Raw genomic sequence first — 17,432 nt, 5'->3', positions numbered from 1 at the left:
TAGGGAAGTGTGTAGAATGTAATTTTGTGTAACTTGAAAGGAGACACAAAAATATAATTCTCCAGGGTTTAATACACAGCAATATGTCCATGTGCAACTCAGTTATGGATAATGTGAGAGCGAATTACAATATGAGACTCATTGGACTCATGTCATAAACTTGCTATATTGTTTGTAGATTTGTTGAGAGGAAAGGAAGAGAAAGGAAAATGTGAGGGAAATCTGTAAAGACTGAAAGGCTATATAAATGTAAATGAGTTCTCTTTATAACAATACACTGTTCTACGGTATAATAATAAGCTGGAGTAATAGAAAAGGTAAGTCATAATAGTGTATGTAAAATCACATTATTACCTGTTTCCTCACTCTCTTGCTGGTTCCTTCATTACTTTTATTTGCCAGTTGCTAAATAACTGTATTTTCAAAACAGAGCTATGCTGGTAACAAGCACTTTGTACGCACTGCCCATCAACAACCTGTTTTAGGCCTAGAAAGGTGTTCTGTGATGTAAATTATGTCATAATGCCAGTTAAAAAAATTGAACTGAAAACCAAATATAGCAGTGACTAAGTTTAAAAATTGAATCATCAGACTTATTCATTTACAACTATCTATCACATGTATTCCACCAAGGGATCAGGAATTCTTTATTTTGCTTTGGGACATGAAACAGTAAAAACTACTGCGGTTATTTGTCTGATGCTATGTACATTCTCCCACCTCTCACGAAGCAAGTATGTTGTGAACTATGCTTGCTCGTGGCTGCTGGAAAGTGTAATATACTTACTGTGTGTTAGGAGAAACTACCAATATTTTTTGATGGTACTGTAAACTCACTTGGTGTTGCATTTTGAAATATGGTGACACACCAATAATAATATCAGTTTGACATCCCTTCACAGTGCTTCATATTTATGAAAGTAGAATCACTGTAAATTCCAGTATGTACACAAATATTTAGTGATTTCTATTTTAGGCCCACCATTTTGAAAACAAATGAAATCAATGGGAGAGAGGAAGTTGTGAGACATGTACAATGTGACAAATTCAGTGAGAATTAATATCCACCTAGTCTTAAGTTGCAGTTCTTTTTTCACCATTTCCAGGATCCATTATTTTGTTGCCACAGAGTAAATGCTGAGAGGGTTCGGTAAAGACTTCAGTTTCACTAATTCTGATTCTTGTAAGCTGTGGAAGCAGGCATTTGTTTGAATCTGCTGATTCCAGTGGGACGTGTTGATATTGTACTCATAGTATAATACTTGTATTTGTTTTGTGAGGTGTGACATTTTACCTTTCTGTATAGTTAAAGCAAGTTACCAGTCTTCGCACCATATTGAAATATTGTAAAAATGTTACTGGATATTTAGAAGTTTTTTTGTAAGATAGTACTTGAAGTTAACAATAAAATTGTCTTCTAGGCCATTAATGCACAACATGAACAGCAAGAGACCCATCATACTTTCCTGGAGCATTCTTGAAGGTACTTCTATATCTGTAGAAAAATCTCTGTCCAAGAGTGTTGGTGTGGTATGATTAGAGTGCTTTTTGGAAATCAAGAAATTCTGCACCGTTGTAATTGCCTTGGTCTATGCCTTTCAGGATATTTTTGCTTTTTTCCTTGCAAACAAAAATGTAACAGATTTCCACCAAATTGATAATACAGTTTGGTTAGTCGGCTACGAGTTTTGTGTGACCAATGTTTTTGCAATACATGCTGTTAAACGTGTAAGAGTTCATTTTGTTTGTGTTCCGATATGTTCTAAAATTCTGTAACGAATGTATGTCAGAGATATGGGTGGGTAGTTTTGTGAATCACTTCTACTACCAGTTTTGTAGACCAGTGTGACCTGTACTTTATTCTAACCAGTTTTTTTATGGGTCTAAGGTGTAGTATGGTTTATAGAGGACCTATCTCACCTATAAATTCTGTATATAATTGTGTAGAGACTCCATCAGGTCCTGGGCTCTTGTTTGGTTTTTTTCCAGTTTCAGCTGTTTCTCAATACCAGTGACAATAATGTCTATATTTAGTGGTTGGTTGGTTTGTGGGATTGAAGGGACCAGACTGCTATGGTCATCGGTCCCTATATTTAGTGGTCTGCATTGGTACTTAATAGTTCTTTTGTGAATAAAAGCTCGTGAGGATGCAGGTACCTGTAAGGTATGTTTGTGTATGTCCCCTTATCTTCTGTCTTTGACTGCTTTACCTCCCCCCACTGGCTCTGTGTTACTGCAGCTTTTTCTTTCATGCAATCTCTGAAGCACGTTCTGGGTGCTGACAACATGCAATTTGTGAAGATTCTGCTTGCCCGGTTAATGCTTTGTTGTTCTAGAGTGACCACCTAAAGAGGGCATCGAGTAAATGTTTCTGATAGTACGTTAATAAAATTAATACTGTAGGCATAATTTCATATAATGTTTAATTTGAGTTACCAAGTTGAATTTGTTGATTTGTCTGAATTTTGGTTATGTTGTTCATGGCAAGGAAAACAGCAAAGATATAGTGGCTGCTTGTATAGAAAGTGTATTCTCGCATCAGACAGTTAAATGTGCCTTCAAATTTGTTAAAACATAAGTATGAGGCTGGACAAAATAGTTAATTTGTTCTCTTTAATACTAAGAGGAACAGAAAGTTCAGCTGTCTGAAAAGACATTTTACATTTCAAAGTTGCTTGTGGAGCTGGATTTTTTAAAAATAGTACAGTTTCTTATTGATGTTGGGAGATGGCACTAAGAGTGCGAAAGAACGTCACCAAACCACCGCTTCAAGAAAGTTACAGAAAACCACCAATCTTCGGTATGAAGCTGCTTGTAGGTAGATGAGGAATATTTTCAGAGATGTAGGAGGGTCACCAGCAGTGAATGTATGGAGCAGTTTGTATCATAAAATAAACTAAAAAAATAAACTACATGGGAATGACTACACATTAAATTAATAGTGGAAAGAGAACTCATAAGGACCAGGTGTATTGAACCAGAAAGTTCGTTGCCAAGATTATCGGATTGGAAAAAGTATTAAACTGGAACTGAACGAGATATTACAGTCATTCAATTTATTCAACACTGTGTGAAATGTGATACAAGAGACTATCTTGTTTAGTCCATATCGTCAATATAGTGCTTCTGCACTCGACTTGGGGAGGGAGTGGAGATGAGAGGAGCAATGTAAAGTTCTCAAGGTGTCTTTATAAAAAAGATCTTGCATTCAGAACACTTGCACAAGTCATTAAAAGATGTGGACACACAATGAAACAGCAAACTTGACATTTCAGTTCATTAGCTTAACAGGGGTTCAGTGTTAAGCAACTTTTTCTGAGGAAAATCAAGATTGATTAAGCTGTCTGGCACGATTTAAAAATGTCTTCTGTGATCTTGATGTCTCTAAACCATCACCACTATATCTGTGTTTATCTTTTCTAACTACTTTAAATGTTACAGCAAAACCATTTTTTATGTACAAGAAATAACAACATTGCACAAACGCGCAATATTTATAAATTTTTAACACACAAGCTTGTAATTTCTTATCTGTACTAAGATAATGGGATCATCATGTCTGAAATTCTTGCAAAGAAACAGGAAACTATTTGATTTTTTTAAAAACTTGAGAAGTCATCAGATGTCTCTGCAAGAAACATTAGCATTGCTACAGATGAAATTCTGAAGCATATCTACAAAACCTCCAGTTTGTTGAAAGAAGTGACATGACAACCTGGTCATGTGAATAGGAAAGCCTATCCACATTTTTTCAAGCTTGAAAGTTTCTGTATACTGGACGTATAATGTAGAATTGGCACATGCCTTGGAAGGCACAAACAAGTGACAATATTATTTTCCTGAATAGTAAATTTCCAAACTAAACAGGAACCTGTAGACTTGCCATTTCAGCTGTCTTTCTTTGAGTTACCATATTTTTAATTTTTTTGTCTCTTTGTTACACTGTTTGAAGCAGTATTTGGTGGAAGGAGTAAAGAAGGTAGATTGAATAAGTTGCTGCCAGCATGAAATCTACTATTTATTAATCGTGTAAGCCACTGGACAGAGTACCATTATAGGTTTCATGTGCAGTGACCAAGGGAAGAGTAGATATGTTGTTAGCATCCGCAGCGGCTAGAGACGGCAATATGTCCATCTTTTTTGTTTACTACATTGCTAAACATACTTCCTATTACTATTCTATCTGCAGCTGCTTTATGTCTGAGTCATTTGTTTCTTTTGCAGTAATAGACTTCAAGCATACAATTACCAAAAGCTACTGCAAAGTGAAATGAGGCACGTCCAGAAAGTAAGTTTCCTGATGTTTCTTTTAAAGTAGACATATTTAGCCAGGAAAGCTGTGCAGGTGTGACAGAGCTATGATATGACAGTCAAATGCCAGCCAGACAGGTCCTGCATCATGCCAATACCATGGCAGCAGTGCCTCGAAACTGTCTCTCTTATTTGTTCTTCCACCACCTGGAAGGTTTGGTCAGTGATAAGGTTCCTTAATGCGTGAAACATAGCGCCCATCGAAACTCGTCAACAGGTCTATCAGGCCTACAGGCAGAACATCAAGAGCAGACGGATGATGTGTCGCTGGTGTAGTTTTTTTTTCTGGTGGTGGGCTGTCTTTGTCGCAGATGGCCACAACTGTTTGTCTTCATGCTGGATGTTGGCAGCTTTTTGCATGAAGGTATAGATCTGTTTTTGTCTTCTTCCTATGTACTGCATGGCCTAGTGAACCATCTGCCTTCCTATTAATTAGTATGTCAAGGAAGGGCAGGCAGCCATTTTCCTCCATTTCCATCGTAAATTTGATATTCGGATGGATGCTATTGAGGTGTTCCAGAAACTCATCTAGCGCCTGTATGCCATGTCCCCACACGACAAAAGTGATACCCATGTAGCGGAAGAAGTGCTTTGGTTTCTGTCTGGCAGTTTGAAGGGCCACCTCCTCAAAATATTCGATATAGATGTTACCCCGACGATGAGTAGAAAGACGATAACTCTGCTGAAGAAATCTGACTAACGTGAGCGAATGAAGAAGCATCAGTACCACAGAGTGCCAGCAATACTGCGTCTCTATGGACTCCCCAAGATGCATAAGGAAGGGGTACCTCTGAGACCGATTGTGGACTCCATCAACTCTCACAGCAACAGACTAGGTAAATACCTAGCAACACTGCTCAAAATCCCTTGTGGGACACTGCAGCCACCATGTGAGAAACTCAGCCGGATTCGTAAAAATACTCAGGGACATGTGACTACAAAGGGAGCACCTAATTGTGAGCTTCGACATGACGTCACTTTTCACAAAAGTGCCCCTTCAAGACTCCTTGGCACTTTTAGCTCAGCACTTTGAACCACAAACAGCCAGCCTTTTCGAACATGCACAACCACCTACTTTCAGTGCAGTGGAGAATTCTTCGAGCAGATTGATGGTGTGGCCATAGGCTCCCAACTGGCTCCTGTGATTGCAAGCCTCTACACGGAACGTTTTGAGGAGATGGCCCTTCAAACTGCCAGGCAGAAACCAAAGCACTTTTTCCGCTATGTCAACGACACTTTTGTCGTGTGGGGGCATGGCAAACAGGCACTAGATGAGTTTCTGGAGCACCTCAACAGCATCCATCTGAAAATCAAATTTACAATGTAAATGGAGGAAAATGGATGCTTCCCCTTCCTTGACATATTAATTAAGAGGAAGGCAGATGGTTCACTAGATCATGCAGTACATAGGAAGAAGACACACACAGACCTATACCTTCATGCAACAAGCTGCCACCATCCAGCACGAAGACAAACAATACTGACCACCTCTGGTACATAGGGCATGCGCCATCTGTGACAAAGACAGCCTACCATCCGGAGGGAAGTCTTCCATCAAAATGGCTACAGTGAAACATAGATCAACAGGGTGCTTAAAAGGAAGAAGGAAGCAGTGACAGTCCCAGAAGAAGAAGCTGACAAATGACTGGCATTCCTTCTGTATGTGGGTCCGCTCCCACCCAAAGTTGCACGATTTCTGGGCAGACACAGTATCAAAACCGTTCTCCGCCCACCACTGAAAATGAGGGAGCTCCTAGGTTCTGCCAGCCCGAAACTTAACAAACCAGGAATTTACAGCATACCATGTGAATGTGGTAAACAATACATTGGAAAAACACAGCACTGTATATCTAAATGCTGCGAGGAACATATCAGATGTGTGCGACTAGGTCACACCGAAAAATCAGCCATAGCAGAACACAGCATAAATGAAGAACACACCTTCAACTTCAAAAACATGAAGGTGCTGTGCCGAGTATCTTGCTTCTGGGAAAGTATTATCAAAGAATCCTGAGAAATAAGGATTCATGACAACCTGGTTAACAGGTCTGAGGGATACCAACTCAGCGCAGCATGGAACTCTGCAATAGCGGCAGTCCGTCGGGAGCACACCCATCAATGTCCTCCACAGCGGACACAGACAGAAGTCTTACACCGAGAACAGAACACGGCCACCGGGGATGACCGCTATCCCCACCACCGCGCACACGCTGCTGGTCCACCACAGCCTCCCGAGGCCTAGTGGAGAACCCAGCTGGAGACCCAAGACACCTTCATCAACAGTTTGCATCGGGTAAGCCTACATCACACATGAAATTTGTTCTCCACAAAAAGTCAAATATGAAATTTCTTCTTGGCAAAAGACTTTAAACGTAAATCAGGAATTAGAATGTTTCATAAAACACATAGATGCAGAAAGAAATGTATTTAAATTTGATACAAATAAACAAACCAACAGAAGAGATCGTGATTTCTTAGACATGGCATCAATTGTGTAAATTTGATATAACTGGCATTGAAATAAACTTCATGACAAAAAAAAAAAGAGCAAAGCACCCAAAAGGGGACGAGGAAAGAAAATGAAACTTCAAGAGTTAAGAGTGTAAGTGATGTTATTTTAGTGATTACAAAATGAAGTCAAATTTACAAAGAATTTGGCTGTACAAGCCCATGTATCAGTGCAATGTTACATCTATTCTGACCTAGAGACTGATTCAGTTTGAAAAGATGTCTTAAAAAGATGTTGTATCCTCTCTTTAGGCAAGGTAGCTGACAACTGTTGCAATTGAACCTTGATATCATGGGTATTGACACTTGTACTGAGTTGTATTCCCACTGTTTAATTTATTCCTTGTGCGAGAAAAAAATTGATTTGTGGTTTTACCAGAAATGTCATAAACTATTTAACATGAATTCATGCTCATCAGCTAATAAGTGGGGCTTTTTTGCTCAAGTCTGCAGGAGGTCTATACTACATGGAAACGTAATGCCCTAGGATGGCTTTGAGAATGGTACTTAAGCAAATTTTATCATTGTACAGTCTTGACTATTTCCACTTAGTTTTAGATAGCAGGTCAGTGACAAGTATGTTGGCTTTGAAGAAGAAAAGATGTCCCTCAAGGCAGAGTTTATAGGCGAGTTTGGAGAGCAGATTGAACAAGTATCTCACTTTTACAGAAATTTTGTACATTTCTGGCTTCATTGTCGATGCTGAGTTTATGGATCTGCTAGAGAGATGTCTACCATAAAGTATTAGGCTAACAAGTGTCATGCTTTGCACCAGTTGCATTCTCATCTTCTTTGTTGAGACTGGTAAGCCATTCACTTGACACGAGGCAGTGCACTCTCACTAATGCAACCACTACCTAACATATTTGCTTGGCTTAATGTTGCTCGTCCACCATTCAAGTAATGTTTAAATTATTCACTGTGAATTACAAGATAATTGGAATTCATGTAGAGGACTACATTTTTATTGTAACCATATGTATGCTAGGTGTTAATTTTTTACTCCAAGATTGGGTTAATTTTCCATAGCAGGCCCAGTTTTGCTTCAGATTTGACAAATTAGGTAAAGTAATCCACTCCAAATGTACCTTTTTTCACATTTCCTAATTTTTTTTTTTTTCTAAACACAATGCTACAAGGCTTGAAGGGCTATCTTTCCTTTGTGCATTTGTGGAGCTGGAGACAAACAGTTGTAATGCCTGCCCATTCAGTTGAACAAATGAAGGGTTTCATCGGCTGACAAGATTCTCATGACACTTGTCCATTAGACTACACTGCTGAATTTTGGCATTTAAAATGAGCAATTATAATTGTTATTTCTCAAGGTCGAACAAATGAAGGGTTTCATCAGCTGAGAGATTCTCATGACAATGTCCAATAGACTACACTGCTGAATTTTGGCATGTAAAATGAGCAATTATAATTGTTATTTCTCAAGGTCACACATAAAATGTGATGACAGAAAGACACATTACTATTTTGTGCCTGAACTTCAATTACTGTGTGTTTTATTATTTCTTTCCTGAGTTGTAAGTGGTGCAGTCACTGAGTTTCATTTATTTTTGATAATTCTTTCATGGCTTTCCACTCTCTGCAGCTAACATTATATGTGACATGATTGACGAATTGGAGGTAAACAACAGCCTGGTACATTGACAATTGACTGCTTCAGTGTTACATATCTCATAGATTGAAAAACTTTGTTTTGTATAAATATTTAATTTACTTCTGATTGGCCGTATCAATTACTGTACCATATCATTTTTCATCAGGGCTATACCTTTGGCTATCTTCCAGTCAGAGCCAAGTGTGAAAAGGCATTATCTGCGAAAGTGGCTTAAGGATTCTTCAATACATGATGTTGATATTAGAGATGTACTGGATTGGGACTATTACATTGAAAGGCTTGGAGGGACGATACAGAAGATCATTACCATACCAGCTGCTATGCAGGGGGTGAGTACATAAACAAATAATATTGCTGATCGTATATCAAGTACCATTTATTTAATACCTATCCTTAGTATATCTTGAGAATTGAATAAACATTAAAAATAGCTGTGTCTTAGTTTTATATCATTACCATGGGGATACGTAATGTTACTTTGTAAGCCTGCGTCCACATCCTGAGTTAAAAAATAGACATCTCAGAGTCTTGTTAACTTCATAATGTTATATCTCTGTTTTGCAAATGAACATGGGTAAATATTTTCATAAATATAATGCTGAACTGTCATAACGGGTTAAGTAAAGTTTCACTGATACTGTACTCATACGGGGTCTGTTCAAAAAATTCCAGAACATTCATAATTTCGCACCAATGGTGTGTTTGAGCAAAATGCAGTCGACATCCTTGCACATACCTGTCTTTAATGTGTGACTGCCGGAAGTTTCATTGTCCTATGCCTGTTAGTAATTATTCAGTGCTGTATTGAGTAGAATGTTGTGTCACACAGTTTGCTAATTTCGAGATGGCAGAATAAAAGAGCAATGCGTCTGCATTAAATTTTGTGTGAAACTAATGAAAACCTTTGGAGAGACACACCAAATGATGCAGGAAGCCTACAGTGATGAGTGCATAAGCCATACTAGGTGTTAAGAATGGTTCACATGGTTTAAAAATGGCCAGACAGAAGTTAAAGATGACCCTTGTTCAGGATGCCCTTTTATGTCTACCAACAACACTCGTGTCAGGAATGTCGATGAAATTCCACGTGCCAATTGAAGACTGACTGTCAGAGATATTGAAGAAGAATGTAACATTTCAGTTGGATCATGTCGTGAAATCCTGACACAGCATCTTGGAATGGATCGTGTTATCCCAAAGTTCGTCCCACAGCTCATGAGTCAAGACTATAAAGACATTCGCCTCACAATCTGTCAAGAGTTTTCGGATTGCACAAATGAGAACAAGATGTTCCTTAAAAGAATCATAACTGGTGGTAAGATGTATGTTTACAGTTATAATGTTGAGACCAAGGTTCAGTCATCACAATGAGTTGGGAAAGGTTCTCCAAGGCTAAAAAAAAAGCTCGTCAGGTCAGGTCAATTGTCAAAGCCGTGCTGATAGTTTTCTTTGACTTTGAAGCATTAGTTCATCATGAATTCATGCCATATGGACAAACTGTTAATTCATGGTACTATCGGGACTTGTTGCAATGCCTGTGAGAAAATGTGAGAAGGAAATGGCCTGAAATGTGGCAATACAACTCATGGCTCTTGCATCATGATAACACACCCGCACATTCATCCCTTTTGGTGTGTGACTATTGCACAAAAAATTACTATGTTGCCTCATCCTCCGTACTCTCCAGACTTGGCCCCTGCAGACATTTTTTATTACCAAACTTGGAAAACCATATTACAAGGACAAAGATTTGCAACAGTAGACAATATAAAAGAAAATTTGCAGATGGTATTTTGTGTAGTTCAATGGGAGGTGTACCAAGACTAGTTCCGGAAGTGGAAACAGTGCTGTTTCCACTTCAAGAGTGAGTGAGTGTGTGTGTGTGTGTGTGTGTGTGTGTGTGTGTGTGTGTTTTAGCCGCCAGGGGGACATCATGAGCACGATTGCCTTTGTTGTAGCTTTGTTGTTTTTTTTTTTCAAAGATATGAACAGTGGTATGACCTTTTAAAATGGCACCCTGTATTTTTTATTCGGTAATTCATTTCCTCTCCTAAAGACCTATTCAATAATGTATCATTGTGTACCATTCACTGAAACACAACGTTATTAATTACATAACATACCGAGTGAGGTGGCGCAGTGGTTAGCACACTGGACTCGCATGGACGACAGTTCAATCCCACATCCAGCCTTGCTGATTTAGCACTGTATGTGTGGATGGATATGTGCGTGTGTGCGAGTGTATACCTGTCCTTTTTTCCCCCTAAGGTAAGTCTTTCCGCTCCCGGGATTGGAATGACTCCTTACCCTCTCCCTTAAAACCCACTTCCTTTCGTCTTCCCCTCTCCTTCCCTCTTTCCTGATGAGGCAACAGTTTGTTGCGAAAGCTTGAATTTTGTGTGTATGTTTGTGTTTGTTTGTGTGTCTATCGACCTGCCAGCGCTTTTGTTCGGTAAGTCACCTCATCATATATATATATATATATATATAAAATACACTGATGTCCAGAATTAAAGCAACCGATGGAAATTTTGCAAATTGGCATTCATCTTGCATTGAAACAGATGATAGTAAATTAGAAACAATACAAAGAATACAGAACATAACAACTGCAACATGCATGACAGTAAGCAAAAATGTTGTTTGTTTTTTCCAACTTGACGGATATGCACACACATTCCGGCAATTGGTTAATGTGCTCAGTATGGGATATAACCACCTCTGGTAGCAATACAGGCTTAACGATGATGGAGCATGCTGTGAATGATTTTGTGAATCTCTTATTGAGGAGGCCTCAGCACTCAGAAACAGTAACCGTGTGTTTGGGAATTGTGTTTGTGTGAATGCGTGTGTGTGTTTTCAATTTCAAAAGAAGGACTTGTCCAAAAGCTTAAATATTTTAGCAGTTTACTTTATTGTGTCCCTCAGCGACTCCGTGCCTCCTCTGTCTGGTAAATAGTAAACTGTCCTTTCCATATTGTTATTAAAATTATTAGGAGTTCTAAGGCATGTCGTGTATCATTTTCCCCCCACACATTTGTGTTTATGCATTGGTTATTGAGAGTAGTAAATAATTATAGAATCAACTCTTTAGTCTTGGGAAGAATTATCAGTGGAATAGGAATCCCAGTCCAAACAAAAGTCTGTTGTAGTGTTACACAGTACCAAGAGCAAACCTCCTCAGTGACCTTGTTTACTCTGGTTCAGTACAGCTCAAATTTTCTGCACATACAGATGAATCCAAATTAGCATCCACTCTGCAACTCACTTATTCATGGCTCAAGCTGCTACAGTTTGAAAGAAATCTAGATTACAAAGAAATTACTGAGAAATGTACTGACAAAATAACAACAACAATAGTTGGTGAATGATGCAACCTCCCCCCCCCCCTTCACACACACACACACACACACACACACACACACACACACACACAAAATCTCATTTCTGTCTCAGGATATGAAATGAAATGGTTTGTTTACTGAGAAGTCGTGCATCATCGCTGGCTGGGCGCAGCTGAGTATGCGCGCTGCTTCCCTTCTCCCTTGTTCTTACTGTTTATTTCAATTCTGCCACTCCCCTCAGATTGCACCCAGTGCTGCCACCACTTCTTGCCACTAGCCTAGCAGCTGCTGATGAGAGGCTGGGAGGCATGAGGAGTGGTTTGTTCGGAACTGATTCTGAGAGACTGTTGTTGCAATGGCTGTATATGGCGGTCACGTGTGCATGAGCTGTGTCTGAGTAAGTGTGTGAATGTGTGTGTGTGCTCTCACTTTCTAACAAAGGCTATGGACAAAAATTTAGTTGTGGGAGTGGGATTGTCTTTTCTATGTGTCTGTCTGTGGCTCAGCGATCGTCCTTAAGTGAGTTGGTACCTATGCTCATTAATCAGTGTATTTGAACAAGTTATCTGTTACACAGATTGATCACATGGTGTCATTTCATTAACATGCTATCTGTGACTTGTGAATAACTGGCCACACAAGTGGACTTCCATGATGGGCCAAAACCGCAGGCTGTTTCTGTGGGTATCTCTAATGGACCGGGTCGCCAATCTGAAGCCCATCAGTTCCCACTAATGTGGGCCCTGCATATTGGATGTAATCTCATTGATGTGCCCACAGGCCAAGTCTGTTTGCGTGTGGTGTAATGCAGTGGATCTGTTTGGTTTATCAATGGGTCCAGGGCAGAGGTGCTCCTCAGCAGACCAATGGCCACGGGCGATGGATTTAAGGAATTGTGACTGTCTCACCACAAGTACACTGTACAGTGTGGTGTTTTATAGACATTTTATTTATTCTAGTACATTTTGGCACTTTGAAAGTAGTTCATATATTAGAAAGTATGGACGGTAAGAAGAAGAAAATTGTAATAGTCGCTGGAAGTTTGTATGCTATTTACTCACGTATTTCTTAAAAGAAAAACCACACAGTACCTGTAAAATAATAGACATAACACAGTGGATAATAACTGACAATAACAAACGTAGTAAAATTGACATTTTATTGGCTGTCACCTACAGTGTCGGTTTACACAAATTTTCCCTGCCTTATGTACTCCTTTCAAGAGGCTTACTTTTTTCTGAGGTTATTTCTGAAATCAGTCAAGGTATTTTAAATCTATCTTGCAACTCCAACGAAATGCGTATTTTTGTCACAAAATGTGTTTCGTTTTATTGAAATAAAATAACATCAGTCGTGTCAATGAAACACGTATGCCATTTGGCTTGCGTTCTCCATCTAAAAACAGTCTTTACAGAAGTTGTTGATGTTAGTACTTAAGATATTTGCTGACACATTTAGAAGTACGGAAGTCCATGCGTTTTATTGTCAACTTACGTCTTTGCTTACTCTTGAGATCTCAGAAATTGTCAGGAGAAACAAGCGCTTTACCATATTTTTATTAATAAAATAACTGATAAAGTGGCACTAAATACCGAAATATTCTTGTGCAGTGTGGAGCAGACAACATCGTGTTCATCAAAACATCTGTGTAACTACAAATATTAGCCATCTGACGACGGCACATTTCTGCCACGGAAAGGGCCGCACTACGAAAGCTACAAGAAGATCCTCACACAGATAAGGGAAACGCCACAGTGCTGTTGCCACGTGAGGTTTATAATCGGAAGATTTACAACTTGCCGAGTGAACCAATGTATCGGAAGATTGACAAAGATCCACAGCAAAAGTGGAAAGGAAAACATTAGCAGTGCTGAATTCTTCTTCTATTATGCAAGAAGTGGTGAAAAGACTGAGACCTCACAGTCCTGTGCTACCCAGGTTATACAGTCTTCTGAAGATACATAAAAAAGAGGTTCCACGGTGTCATCTCACTTTCCACTAAGGTGCCTCCTACAGACTCTCTGTTGATCATCGGCAATAAATTCACGTCCGATATAACGGCACTTTTCCATCGTGTCCTCTCCTCGACCTACTTTTTATTTAACAATGAATATTTTGAGCAGACTGACAGTCCTCTCTCGCCTTTGATGGCGAGCTTTTTTGTGGAAGACTTTGAGGAAAGGGCAGAACTTAAAACTGAGAGTCTTCTGGTGACATGTAGATGACACTTCTGTAGTGTGGCCCATGGTGAAGAAGAACTGTCATGTTTCTTGCAACATCTGAGTGCAATCCACAAGAACATCCACTTTACGACGGAAATAGAGGAGGATGGTTGCTTGCCATTTTTGGTTACTAGGAGAGTGGATGGGTCATTAGGGCATTCTGTCTACTGTAAGCCTACACGTACAGGCCTTTACCTGCGAGTGTCGAGTTGCCGTCACCCTTCACAAACTACCGGCATCCTCAGAACGGTAGTGCACCGGGCTCGTGTTGTTTCTTGTGGAGATAGCCTTACAGAGGAGCTGGAACATCTAGAGTTGGTGTTCAGAGGTAATGGTTACTCTCCACATCAGATTAGAACAGCGCTAAGAAGGAAGAAACGTGACCAGCCACAACATCGAGAAGATAAGGAGTTGTTCGAGTCCACGGCGTTCTTTCCGTACGTCGCCATCCTTTCGTCTAAAGTAGGCAGGATCCTAAGGAAACATCAAGTTAAAGTAATGTTACAGCCACCGGCGAAGATTAGTGCCCTTCTCAGTTCGGTAAAGGATGATCTGGGTCTGCAGAAGACCGGGATCTACAGAAGCCCTTGCCAGTGTGGCAAAGCTTACATCGGTCGGGCGACACACAAAGTACGTGTTGAACGTGAACGCCACACTCACCTTCCACAGCCCAGTAAATCGGCCGTAGCTAAACATTGTATTACCGCAGGACCCGCTGTGGATTTTTCTGCCGTGAAAATCTTGGCCCCCGGCAAAAACTTTTTGGGATTCGGTAATTAAAGAATCTGTGGAGATACGCCTAGCACAAAATCTTACAAATAGTGATGGGGGTTTTCAACTGGACGAGGCTTGGGACCCGGTGACCTCTCTAATTTCTTCTGAAAGAAGACAGTTTATTCGTAAGGACATGTCTGGCAACACCTGATGTCTGTTTTTAGTGACACAAGCGTGCATTCCGACAGAGGACCAACATGTAGTTTTCACCTTTACGCGTGCATCTGCGTGCCACAGATAGAATAGTTATTTCCAGAGATTGCAGATTTCGATAGAGGACACTCCTGTGATGGCTGACTACGCACACGTGTTTCCGCAACAATTTTTTGCTATATAGCTGACGCCAGGAACTCGCAGTCTCCAGTGACGGAGACTCACCTGAAGATGGCTGGACGTTTGCCAGCCAAAATATGGCAAGAAGTCAATGTGATCCGGCTGCAATCCTGAAACCTCATCAAACAAATATGTTTTACTTGTAAAACTGGAGGATTTTGACCTGTAACAACATACATTTCAATTGTTTCTATGTTTATAGTCTCACATACTCATTCACATTACTTTCTTTCGATATGTAATATTCATTTCTTTAACTTCTAATCTGTCAAACTCACTCCTAACCTTAATATTTAACCTCATGCATTCCACTGAACTACATTCTATCTCTTACTTAAGTTACTATCTGTGTAGCCACTCATTTTTGCTTTAGCTTCCAATATTAAAATTACTGTGTCCATATTCGTTTCACAGCTTGTAAGTAGTCTTCCACAGGTTTCATTGACTGAAGAGTCTTCGGTACTGGCACCTTTGTTAATGTAATAACTCTCTCAATTATTCATTTTTGTCTTCATATTAAACCTAACACAAATCTTAAAAACAGTGTGCTGCACAACAGCATACAGTTTTCACCATTTTTACTTATGTATTGGAGTCCTGCTACTTTTCACAAGGTGCAAGATGCAAGATGTCTGTATGGCCAACAATGAAACTTGATGATCCCTGCTATGTGCCTTCCAGGTGACACCAGCCTGTTATGATGGGAGTTTACCCATAAATATAATTACCTGTGTAAATTTGTTCCTTGTGTAAGGAAATAGTAGCCTGTGTTTTCTGTCATCAGGTGCCCTTTGAGTTCTGAATGTAATGTAGCTAACCTTGTTGTGCTTTCAGGATGTATCAAATGCTGATAGTTGCTGTTGACCTCCCCCCCCTCCCCACCCCCCACCCCACCCCACCCCTCCCCACCCCACCCCACCCCACCCCACCCCACCCTTTCCCCACTTTCCTCCCATCTGGTTTCTTAACTTAGTCGCTTGTATAGTGGTTATAAAGTTTCATTGAATGTGAGCTGCTTATTAGCAATGGCAGTGCGTGTGAAATCAATAATTTCTCATTTCACAGGTATCAAATCCTGTTCCACGTGTTCGGCACCCCGATTGGCTGCACAAAAGAATGATGGAAAAAAATGATGTTCTGAAACAACGGAGAATAAATGAAATATTTGTAAAAAAGCCAAAGGATGTTCAAGAAGAACACTCAAACGCAGAGGTAATGAGTAAAGTTCTAATTTTTTGTTATATTTAATTTTCTACCTCTCTTTTGTAATGTTATGTTTTTTTTTATACACATATTGTACTGTAGTTCATTAATGCTAGTGCATTCAAATTAGTTTGACTTACACATAGACTTAAAAGAACATGCTGTAGTTTCTAGTGAAAATAATTATTTATGTAGCTTCACACTAAGGATACAACCATGAATGCGCACATATTTTTTAAATATCAGTTGTAATGGAAGCAAAAGATCAATTATTCCAACGTGTACAATGTTACTCCCAGGTGCCTGCTACTTGCTACAGTTGAGTTTCTGTGTTGCACATCCCAGTGAGTAAGGGCAATGTGCAGCCATTAACAGATCACATGGCTCGATCACATGTGTATCTATAATTTTTACTGAGTTAACATTCCACTGTGTCTGTTACAGCCACATATTAATCTATCCCAAGCTATAATGTTGAGGTATTTCTTCGTGAAGTGCACTGTACATCCATAATGTGTAGCTTGTTGGGTTAGCTGATGGCACTCTGCAGTTATGGGGACATGAGCAGATTGTTTACATGAAGCTCACATGGGTGGTTCAGAATCCATATTCTTCAGCATGAGCGTTGGCTTGAGTCTGTTAATAGAGATGGTCTTCTGGCCATGAAGTATTTCAATGACAAAGTGCTGTTCAGACTTGAATATAGTCTTTATGGTCCATCACAGACTGTAGAGGTTTTCAGTGTGCATCATGTCTTATGAATACATGTGAAGAGGTAATGAGTAGAGGATAGATAAAGACAGATGTTGCTGCATGATGTCAAACTTTAACTGGTTTATGTGATGTCATGTGCTGTTAAATGTTGAAAATGAAAGTTGGAATGTTACGCTCCACTGGTGTAAGATCAAAAAAATCGACTGGAAGTCTAGTTGTCATGTGATAACGATTTCTGCAGTGATGGTGTTTTATTCTGGAACCACATAAACTTGGAGACCCATTAAAAATGTTGAAATCAAACAATAGAAAATCCAGGATGGAATGTAACAATTTTATGAAATGGAAAGTTGATGTTCGCCATATAGTGGAGATGCTGAGTCGCAGATAGGCACT

General features: G+C 39.6%; 1 protein-coding gene across 1 annotated transcript in view; it reads left to right on the top strand.

Annotated features, from left to right (window-relative positions):
* The window catches only part of LOC126481157 (DNA polymerase epsilon catalytic subunit 1), a 319,986-nt gene that overhangs the window by 99,619 nt on the left and 202,935 nt on the right, over positions 1-17,432 (top strand). Inside the window, exons 17-18 of the mRNA XM_050104726.1 lie at positions 8,592-8,775; positions 16,185-16,331. Coding sequence (XP_049960683.1) covers positions 8,592-8,775; positions 16,185-16,331 — 331 coding nt within the window. The remainder of the gene's footprint in view (positions 1-8,591; positions 8,776-16,184; positions 16,332-17,432) is intronic.

The sequence above is a fragment of the Schistocerca serialis genome, chromosome 5 (assembly GCF_023864345.2).
Source record: "Schistocerca serialis cubense isolate TAMUIC-IGC-003099 chromosome 5, iqSchSeri2.2, whole genome shotgun sequence".
NCBI classification, from domain to species: domain Eukaryota; kingdom Metazoa; phylum Arthropoda; class Insecta; order Orthoptera; family Acrididae; genus Schistocerca; species Schistocerca serialis.
This window is presented reverse-complemented; position numbering and strand designations above follow the sequence as displayed.